Below are 11,851 nucleotides of genomic sequence, written 5' to 3' on the forward strand. Positions count from 1 at the left end.
ACGAAAAAAAGAGGTTCGATAAGGTTGATGGATCGAGAGGTTACCAGTTGTATCGAGAAATTTGCACTATCACACAAGGTACTTCCTCTGTTTCTGCATATTTCACACGATTAAGGCTTCTTTGGGATGAGTTTGATGCCCTTGTAGCACCTCCTTCTTGTGGCTGTGATAAATCCATAGTGTATGCAAGTCACTTGCAATATATGAACTTATTTGCATTTATGATGGGGCTCAATGAGTCATATACTCAGGCACGTAGTCAAATCCTCATGATGATTCCATTGCCCTCTGTGAACAAAGCATATTCGATGATCATTTCAGATGAGAGTCAACGAGTAACATCAGGTTCATATTCAGGATGAGATTTGGGGATTTCTACTGCTTTATATGTAGGCAAGGATCAAAGACAGTACACTGGTGGAGGTTCCTATTCAGGAGGGGATGCATGTGTTGCTTCATACACTAGTGATGGTTCTTATTCAGGAGAAGATGCAGGTGCCTCTAATTCTACTGTTTTATATGCTGGTAGAGGTCACCAACAATCAGCACTCTACAAGCCAAAAAGGGACTACAATTTGCAGTGTGATGTTTGCAAAATCAAGGGCCATACCAAAGAAACTTGTTATCGTGTTGTTGGATATCCACCAAATTACAAGTTCAGGAAGAAGTCTGGAAACAATGCTAATGGAATGGCAAATGTCAATGCTGTTGAGAATGATTCACTTGGCCAAACACCTCCTACATTCACACATGAGCAATATGGTCAAATTCTCAGGCTATTGAACAAGGAGAATTCTGTGATCCCAGCAGTCAATCAAGCAGGTATGGATCACTCATTCTCTATTAGTAATAAGTTTAAACATTGGGTAGTAGACTCTGGCACAACAAAGCATATAACAACATCACTAGATGATTTGTTTGACATCGTTGCATTAGAACAAAGTGATCAGAACCATGTACAATTGCCTGATGGAAGAACTGCATCAATAACACACACTGGTAGTTATAGATGGGACAATGATGATGTGTTGGCTAATGTTTTAGTGGTTCCTGATTTCAAGTATAATCTGATTTCAATTTCTCAGTTAACCAAGCATTTACACTGCTCAGTAAGATTTTTTCCTGAGTTTTGTGTATTTCAAGACCTGTTAACTGGGAAGGTCAAGGGGATTGGTAAGGAGACAGGAGGTTTATATTTTATGTTGAATAAAAATGTTGGAGATGGAAGCAACATGAATGCAGCTAGTGCAAAGTTGATGCACATAAAGACCAATGATGATGAAGGCATGCTATGGCACAATAGACTTGGCCACCCATCCTCCACTACTTTGAAGAAATTAGTTTTCATTAATGATAGACATATTAATGATTGTGTTGTATGTCCATTAGCTAAGCAAACATGGTTGTCTTTTCCTGTGTCTACAACTAGAAGTAGTTCTGTATTTGAATTGATACATATTGATGTTTGGGGTCCACAAAGAATCAACACTCATGTTGGTTTCAGGTATTTCCTCACTATTGTTGACGACTATTCTAGAACTACATGGTTGTATTTGCTTAGACTGAAATCTGATGTTATTGTTGTCTTGAAGTCTTTTTTCAAAATGGTTAAATCTCAGTTTGATCACTATGTGAAGAATGTTAGATCAGATAATGAGGGTGAGTTTTTTAACATTGAATGCAAAGACTTATTTGCCTCTTTAGGCATAGTTCACCAAAGCAGTTGTCCACACACTCCACAACAAAATAGAATGGTGGAAAGAAAACATAGGCATGTGTTGGAAGTAGCCAGAAGTATCATGTTTCAGGGTGGCATACCTATCAGGTTTTGGGGAGAATGTGTTGTAGCAGCTGTATACTTAATCAACAGGTTACCTATTTCTACATTGGAAGGTAAATCTCCTTATGAAGTCTTCTATCAAAGGAAGCCTAAGCTGGATCATTTAAGAACTGTTGGATGTATGTGTTATGCTACCACACTAATTAGGAAAGACAATTTTTCTCCCAGATCTGTTGCTTGTGTTATGATGGGCTATTATTTGACTCAGAAGGGGTATCTTCTTTATAATATTGCTGACAAGAAGTTCATGGTTAGTAGGGATGTGGTGTTTAAGGAGCATATGTTTCCTTTTAAGGAACTGCATGATGATACAATTCCCTTGTTCCCAGACATCACTCAGCCATTAGAATCAGAACAAGATCAAGTTTCTGCAGAGACTATTATTGATCATATACCTGAAGTTTCTGATGTGTCCACAGTATTGAATGACACTGCAGATCAACTCAATGATATTGTTGGTATTCCTGAGAGTCAACCAACCACCAATATTACTAGGAGGTCCAGTAGAACTGTGATTACACCAGCCTGACATCAAGACTATATCACTTCTGGGAAGCAGAAACCTCACTCATTGTCCAACTGTGTTTCGTATCAGCACATCTCTTCCACATACAGAGCCTGTTTAAGCAGATTTTCAGCTGTGTGAACCTAAATCTTATGAAGATGCCTTACATGATGAGAAGTGGATAGCAGCAATGCAACAAGAATTGCAAGCCCTTGATGAAAATGGCACTTGGAATCTGGTTCCTTGGCCACAAGGGAAGCCTGTGATTAGCTGTAAGTGGATCTTCAAAATCAAATATAAGGCAGATGGTGAAGTGGAAAGGTACAAGGCTAGATTAGTAGCAAAAGGGTATAGCCAAACTGCTGGTATAGACTACCAAGAAACTTTTTCTCCAGTGGTAAAAATGGTGACAGTAAGGACTATTATTGCACTGGCTGCTGCAGAGAATTGGTGTATATACCAAATGGATGTCTACAATGCCTTCCTACAAGGAGATTTCACCGAAGATGTATTCATGGAACTACCTAAAGGTCTACAAGTTGCCACTGATCAACCTATGGTCTGTAAGCTTGTGAAATCCCTTTATGGGCTTAAACAAGATTCAAGACAATGGAATTTTAAACTTACTGAGGCTTTATTGAAATCTGGATATAGTCAGAGTCATTTGGATTATTCATTATTTACTAAGAAGCAAGGGGTCAATTTGGTTATTATCTTAGTCTATGTTGATGACCTCCTTATTACTGGGAATGATGCTGCACTGATTCAGAACACCAAAGACATCTTGCATAAGTGGTTCAAGATCAAGGATTTAGGAGAGTTGAAATTTTCCTAGGCATAGAATTCAGCAGATCCAAATGGGGTATCCTTATGAACCAATGGAAATATGCATTGGAGCTCTTAGTTGAAGCAGGCATTACTGCAGGAAAGGCAGCGAATACTCCGTTGGAGTGTAATATAAAACTCACTACAGCCTCTGAAGAAGATTGTGGTGAGGAGGAGTTGCATCCGGATGTTACTCAATATCAAAGAATGATTGGTAAGTTATTGTACTTAACCATCACCAGACCTAACATAGCTTACACAGTCCAGACTCTCAGTCAATTCCTCCAGAAACCAAAAGCTCAGCACTTGCAGGCTGCTATTAGAGTTCTTAGATATATCAAGACTCAACCAGGATTGGGCTTACTTATGTCCTCACAGAAGAAGATGAAACTGACTGGTTTTTGTGATGCAGACTGGGCAGCATGCCCAAATACCAGAAGATCAGTGACAGGTTATCTACTGAAGTTGGGAGATTCTCTCATCTCTTGGAAATCAAAGAAACAGGCTACAATATCAAGAAGTTCTGTTGAAACAGAATATAGAAGCTTGGCTTGTCTAACAACAGAAATTGTTTGGATGACAAACTTGTTCAAAGAATTGAATATTCAGATTGAGGAACCAGTTTCTGTGTTCTGTGATAGTAAGGCAGCACTTCAAATTGCAGCAAATCCTGTGTTTCATGAGAGGACGAAACACATAGAGATTGATTGCCACTTTATTAGGGAGAAGATTCAACAAGGGTTGATTAGTACTATGTATATCCCTACACAACACCAACAAGCAGACATTTTAACCAAAGCTTTGGGAAGACTGCAACATGAATCACTTTTATCCAAACTTGGTGTTCTAAATGTATTCACTACACCTAGTTTGAGGAGGAGTATTGAGGATAGTGGTGTAACTTGACCTCACTGGTTTGTTACTGATTTGTTACAACTTAGTTTAGCAGTTAGTTATTATTAGATGTAACTGAATTCTGTTATTATTGACAGGTGTAAGATTGTGATAGGATGTGAGTTTAGTAGTAGCAGTATATATGTATGTACATAGTGCATTGTACAGATCACTTCTTCTAATCAATGAAATCAGTTTACAGCTCACATCTTTTTCTCTCCAATTAGATCTTCAATTGTAGTTGTAGATTTCACATTTTGTCAGTCTTTACAATTTTGTAACCAAGAACAGCCGAATAGCACACCGCCCTCGGCCTCCATTGTCTCAATATGAGAGCATTTGATTAAAGACTGCGATACTTTATAATATCCTATTAATTTACTTTTTGAATATGAAATGATTATATTTTTAAAAAAATGATTTTTAATCATATTATTATTATTAAAAAGGAGATATTTATATATTATTTAACTTTTAATTTTAAAATATTAAATTTAATTAATTTACTTTAAACGAAAATAGTCTTACAATTTTGTACGATAAGCTCATGAGGTCAACTCTCAATAGTGGGAAAAATAATTAATAGACTTTAGAGATTGTATAATATTTAATTATTTTAATAATGATAATTATTTTTAATTATAAAGAATAATTTTTTTAGACAGAACGAATTTTTTAAAGGAAAATAGTTTGATATACCCTTTAATTTTGCGATTCAAAACTAATATATTTCTCGTTACAAAAGTTATTCGCATATACTCTTGTTGTTACACAAATGATCATATATACCCTTTTGATCTAACATGAGTAAAGATTAATTTTTTAGAAAATTATTATTTTTTCATTTTTAATTTTTTTTTTTTCATAGATAAGCCACCTCAATGGTGGGGGTTAGACAGACCACTACATGTTTATATATTGAGCAAAAAGTTTACAGGAGGAGGAATATGGTCCTTTCCTCTCTATGTGGAATAATGAGAATGAAGAACCTCATTCTTGTACAAAAAATGTCCTATGCTTAGGTTACATAAGATAATTCTATATATAATAAGATAGTCATGATAAATATTCTGAGCAGCTTATCCCCGATGGATAACAACACATATATAGAGTAGTGCTTCAACAGATAATGTCGAGAAATTGAAGTGTCCTTTTTTAATTATGATTTTGATATTTGAAAGATCATCTTGACCATCTTTGATTTATCATAATACTTCCGTCTTTTAACAGATACAACAAAATAAATTACAATATAGCTACAAAAAAAAATTATTTAATTTTTTTTTCTCTTTTTCTCATTCACATTTTTCTTAGTATTTCTCGTATTTTTACACTATGATATGAAAGACAAAAAAAATAAAAATTAAATAAGAATAAGAAACACAATAATGATAAATAAATAGATCTATAAGGGAAACATATTTATTAAAACTTAATATTATGCGTTGAATCAAAGAAGTAAAAAAAATCATGTGTGAGAAATATTAAATATACCGTGAAATTTTCTAGAAGGATTCTATATACCCCTACATGAATTTTCTTAAAATAAAAAAATAAATTAAAATTAGTATTTTCACCATCATTAGATGAAAAGGGTAAACGTGAACCATTTTTGTAACGGTTGGGTACATATGAGCTACTTTTGTAATGATATGTGAGACTTTTATAACGAAATATATATCAGGTCTAAATCACAAAATTGATAAGTATATCCAATTTTTTCCATTTTTTAATAAATAAATTGAGATGAAGAACGAAATATATATCAACTTTAAATCGCAAAATTAAAAACATATTATATTTTTTTCCATTTTTTATAAATAAATTGAGATAAAGAAAAAATTAAATAAGGAAAAAAAGGAGGGGGTGGTGGTGAGTAGTGGGCGTGGAGGTGAAATCAGAGGGCTGTCCTCCCTAAGTAAATTAGACATTATTTACAAGACAACAATTCCAATTGCAGAACATATCGTTTGCCGAGTTGTGCCAACCTTAGTACGCAGCTGCATCAGAATTCACTAACTGATCTATTTTTTTATTTTTCATTCGGATCGGTGTACGGTATTTATATTGAAATTCGATTAAATTTGAATTCGCACTGAAAAGTTCATATTAAGGTAAAGCGCTTCCTAACACTTTGTATCCGATGAACTCAAACCTAAGCAGTGGCGGATCTAGGATTTAGAGTCCGTGGGTGCCAAGTAGACTTATCGATTAACAATTATAAAAATAAAATAAAAATGTGCCAGCTATTTTTTCTTTAAAAAACGTACTTGGAGCCTTTTTTTTCCTTAAAATACATCTGCAGCAAATTTCTCAAAAAAATAGGTACAAATGGAATTCAAACCCGCAACATCAGCCTTCTAAAGTTGCCCTCCTACCGTGGCACCACAAGCCAGTTTTGTTCTTTGGGTGGCACGCTTTATATTTATATAAATATTATACATATATACTTATACCTATGTATATATAGAGTTTCCGTCGAAGTTCGGAAATGGCGTGGCACCCCCACATCCCTTCATAGATCCGTCCCTGAACAAGAATGAAGGAGTAATTACTGCCATGACAAATACACAAGTGGTTGTCAAAAGAGCAGCTTAGTTGGAGTAACTTACCAAGCAACTTCAGTTCTCCTTAATATATCAAACAAAAAAATGATCTTTGTGAATCAATTAAGCAACAGATTTGCTCAACTTTTAAATGGGTTAAAATAAATTAAACTAATATATGACGGGTCTATAACCCAGTAAACTTGAGCGGCTTAAACTAGTCATATTTTCATAGACAAACTTTGCCACCCCAACATGTGCCTGAAGTTGTATTGCAATTTGCATTTGTAAGACTAGTTTTGACGAGGAAAAAACACTTAGATTGCTAGTTTGCGAGCTTGCTACACATTTACAAAATTTTAAAAAGTATAAGACTATTTTCTAATGTTAATACAACTTTAAATAAATTTAATCAATCATTTTCTCAAAAAAAGAAAATTCAATTTGCTTGAGAAAAATCTTTTTTAGACTTCCATCTAAAAAAATATCCAATGACAGGTAATGCAGGAATTGGAGGCATCATCAGAGATGATCGAGGTAAATTTATCGTGACATTTTGTTCTTGAAGCAACAACGACCATGGCAGAGAGGCATATGCAGCTAAATTTGGAGTAGGATGGAGGAAACAAAAGAATAAAAATTCTTGAGATAGACTCACTAATCATTAATTAAAAGGATATGGTTGCTGAAAAGTATAACAATAACCTGAAACTGAGGTTTATTATTAAGAAATTTAGAGTCATACTAATACTATCAAAACTTAGTACTACTATATATATAAAGCAACATAAATTCCCATTTATTATAAAATAAAAAAGTACAATTAGTAGTACTACTCTTTATGCTGCTGATCCCTCTTCTCTCCCCATTGTTGCACACAAAACCTCATCTTCTTAGCTGCTGCTAAGTACTCCACAGCTTGAAGCTGTTCAAGTATGTTCAAAATTTCCTTTAACGTTTTCATCCTCAATTCATCAGCTTCTTCAATTACATCCGCCATGTGTTTGCTATGTTCATCCAAAGCTTCATCCGCTTTCTCACAATCATGTCCCTCTTTCTTCATCTTCCCCGCAAGTGGTTGGTCCACTATGTCCTCTTGTAAACTAGCCAATTTATTCGTAATCCTCCTCTCTTCTCCAATCGTCTTATCTTGCAAATCGTTAATCATGCTCAATTGTTTCCCACTTAGTTCGCGAAGCTTCCTGCTTACGATCCCCTCAAGGCACGGATCAGTTTCGTGGGAGTCAGGTTCAAATTTGGTGAGTGCATAAATGAGTCGAATGAAAGAAGAAGGTCTACAGCCAGCGATCCATAGAACCAAATTCTCCAATGGGGAGCACGTGGCGGGTGCGAAGAAAGGGGACACGTCTTTTCGGGCTAGATGGAGACGGTTGTTAGAGTGCTCTTGGAAATGTTGTATGATTTTTTCTATGAGTTGTGTCAGTTTTTCTTCATCTTTTTCACCGTCATTGACTTGAGCTACAGCATCTTCGAGTTCGGTTAGTTCTTCGTGTTGAAGACTCTTCCAAGCACACTGTACGTGTTCAGTGTCGTTTAAATTAGTTGCCATTAATTTCTTCTTCTTATTTTTCAATTGATGATAAGAGTAATTAATAAACAAGTTTTTTCATGTATGTGGTATATATACTCATGGAGGGATATATATAAGGCTCAATTACTTGAGTTGTGGCGCGGGGGGTGTAAGACATATAAATCTGATCATGAGTGAAGGACAAACAACAACCGAATAGCTGCTAGCACCGCCTTCGTTAATGTCAAAGTGTGATTAGATTTATGACTTTCTTCTGGCATATTTACTTAATCCATCAAGTCTTAATTTAATCTTTATTTCAACCTGTTTTAAGATTTTTTTTATTTTCATTAATATAATGTATGTTACTATATTGAAGGTATGATTTGCTATCTATTTTGTATCTTTTATGATTAATCTATTCATTTGTAACATCTTCTTTTTTTAAATTTTCTTGAGTTGAAATTCAAATTGTGGTTATAAAACTTAAATAACAATATATTAAAATTATTGAAATTAACCGGGTCAAATTGGGCGGATCAAGACCCCAACCCATTTTTAAGCTTATTTGAGCTCAACCCATTTGAACCCAAAATAAACTTCGATGGGTCAAAACCTAACCTAATTTCTATTTCAACCCATTTTAATATCTGTAATTTCAACCCAACCCATCCATTTGACACCTCTACGCGAGTGTTGATGACTATCATATTTCACTTTGTAAATTAGACTTTACTTATAAGACAAAAATTCCATGTGATGAATATATTATATATGTCTTGATACAGACAAAAAAAATAAAAATCAGCGAGCTCCGGGAATTGATTCCTCTGTAGAGTAGTGCCAACCTTAGAGCAAGTTGTCGAAGTTGATAAGTAGCTTTCTGAATTAATGATGACTTATATATACGTGTTCATCACAAGTCAATGAATAGGGTTTCTTAGTATGGAAAGTAAAAGCTTAAAGTAAAAGACATACGAGAGTTAAAGTGAAAATTAAACCTCTTGCAGGGAGGAGAAAACCACGGCATGTCTAACATAATTTCGACACAACTCCATTAACTTCAACTAGCCAAGATTCAAATTACAAACTCTTGTAACCTAAGAATTGAATTCTTAATCCCTTTCCCCTTTGTAACAACTCTGTTACGTAAAATAAAACAATACCTCTATTGTCCACTACAACTATTCGGTCATATAATATTCAAGACCCCAACGTAACATAGCTAACTCTAACTATAACTCATCAAACTCAAACAACGAATATATACAACTTGAAATGATTTAATTCCTTTATAACATAAGAATAGATCTTATAGTGAATAAGCACAAAACTAGATTCTCAAATAACCACTAAAGATAGTAGATTGCTCTATCAGGTCTCTTGTTGTATATCTTAGAAATATTTCTTCGAGAGACTACAACTTTTGTTGTATAATTTTTCCAAAGTAAAAACTAGGTTATGTCACTTGTCTCAATGACTAATATAGGATGGACGAATAACCTGATGCAACGCCCTTGGCTGGGAGAGTACTTATCCTCCGCAATCGCGTACCAACCACTGCAGTTGTGACAGTGATTTTTGCAGCTTTTTATAGCTATCCCTTTCACATAGTTGAACTCTCAGTCTCTCATGGGATCAGGTCACATATTAGATGCCACAATTTATTAAATCATCAATATTTGAGAATAACTTTAGCATAACAATAACAAGAAACTTATACAACAGTTAACAAGTAACTTTGCAAACAGTTTCTCTCATGGGATCATATTTGTTTGAAATGCATTTAGGTTTGTTTGTTTCACTGATCTTCAGTTAGTAAACTTCATGCCTTCCAATAAATCTGCAATCTTGTCATAGATTCATTTACTTGAAATTGAAGGGGTTTCCTTTCAGGCAATAACTCATTTTATACTTGGAGGAGTAAGCCAATTACGAAAAAATGGATTAATTTTTTCATCTCTAGTACATGTTTGGGGGTGGGAGTGAAGGAAAATAATTTATGATGTTTGGTCCTTAAGAACATAACGGATATATAGTTCAGACGTATAAATCATTTTATTTACACATGATCATGCAGATCAATCGATACCATATATATATCTGAAGGAAAATGAAGTGGACTAGCTAGTGTCTAATGCTAGTGAACGCTATATCTTTGTCACTATTAATGCTGACTGAGCATCTCACAACTCACAATATAGTCAACTAAATAATCCATCAACTATGATAAAAGAAACTAAACGGACTAATTGAATACGTGCAAAATGCATGCATGTTCCTAAATTAATTAGTGTATAGTTAGAACTTTAGCAAGAAAAGAAAAACATAACATCCCAACTTGCATGTGCCTAGTTGTGTCAAATAGATGGTTCTAAATGAATTTAAGCAGATCAAAATGAATTATTTATTTTAATAAATGGCCCCTAAAAGTTAATTGGATTAAATGAGCTAGAAAGTGAGTAATGATTCAATCCAATTCCTTTTTTTAGGCTCAAATTGAATGAGCTAAAATGAGTTTGGTTCAAATGAGTTAGGCTCAAGGGCGGATCTATGTGGAGCCTGCCGGGTGCCCGACAAATTTTTTGTATATTTATATAGAAAATCTGCAAAAATGAATATATAATAGATATTAGCAACCATTGAAATTTGAACAGAAGCACTGATGGGTGCTTTGGTTCAGGGTTGGATCTTAAAGTCATGTGTGCGGGGCTGCTAGGTTGAGGTATCGAATCTCGCCAGCAGCTCAAATTTTTTTCCTCATAAATTAAACATTTTTCTTACAGTTAGATCTCAACCTTTTACGACATTCATAAGTGTTCTTCCATAGTCTTTTTTTTAGCTGGATTTGACCACTCTACATAATTTAGGTTGGAAGTTAGATCTCATTCTTGAAAATTAATTAATGAAGCCTTAGTAATCTTTAGAAACATATCCCTCGTTCACATCATGTATTTTTATTGAACATAAAATAAATTATTATTTATAATATCATATTAAAATACATTTCAAATTGATTCATGGAAAATTTTATTTGAATGTTTTAAAAAAGACATTTGTAATTTCTCATGAATCAATTTGAATTGCATTATATTAACCCAAATTTAAAATGAGATGAGATAAACAGATCAAATGAATCCATATAATAAAATAAGCGGATTATTAACTTATACAAACATAAATGAATTAGATTGATCATAAATATTTGGATTGATTTTGCCCACCCTGAGTTAGCAATAGGTGTTCAACATCTGATATAACATTTTAAAATTTTATTTGCAAATTATGTATCAATATGTATAGATACAAAACAAAAATAATTTTTAGCGACAATTAATTAACGATAATAGCTTAATTACTGCTAAATGTGTATTTTTTACGGCAATTAGCACTTCCTGATGTTCACTTTCATGAATGGTTAGCTACTTTCCAGAAAAGTCCAACCGTAAATCTCTTGATGTTATATATTCTCATCATTTGCGCGTTGAGATTTGTTATGTCTTTATTAATTTGCATCTTCAAGAGTTTAATATGAATGAGTTTGATAGCAATAAGCTTCGAGATCTCAGTTATCAGCTTGATAATTTTACTCCTTCTGTCCCAATTTATATGACTCACTTTCCTTTTTAGTCAGTCCCAAAAAAAATGATACATTTCTATATAAAGTTACAATCTAACTATAAAATATCTATTTTACCCTTAATGAAATG

At 33.9% G+C, this 11,851-nt stretch overlaps 1 protein-coding gene across 1 annotated transcript; it reads right to left on the bottom strand.

The window, feature by feature from the left end:
- Positions 1–7,442: 7,442 nt before the first annotated feature.
- LOC125835275 (protein DELAY OF GERMINATION 1-like) lies at positions 7,443–8,180 on the bottom strand. The gene has a single exon (XM_049514406.1). It carries the CDS (start codon positions 8,178–8,180, stop codon positions 7,443–7,445), a length of 738 nt encoding a protein of 245 aa, XP_049370363.1.
- Between the last annotated feature and the right edge of the window lie 3,671 nt (positions 8,181–11,851).

The sequence above is a fragment of the Solanum verrucosum genome, unplaced genomic scaffold (assembly GCF_900185275.1).
Source record: "Solanum verrucosum unplaced genomic scaffold, falcon-dt-bn FXZP01001278.1, whole genome shotgun sequence".
NCBI lineage: Eukaryota > Viridiplantae > Streptophyta > Magnoliopsida > Solanales > Solanaceae > Solanum > Solanum verrucosum.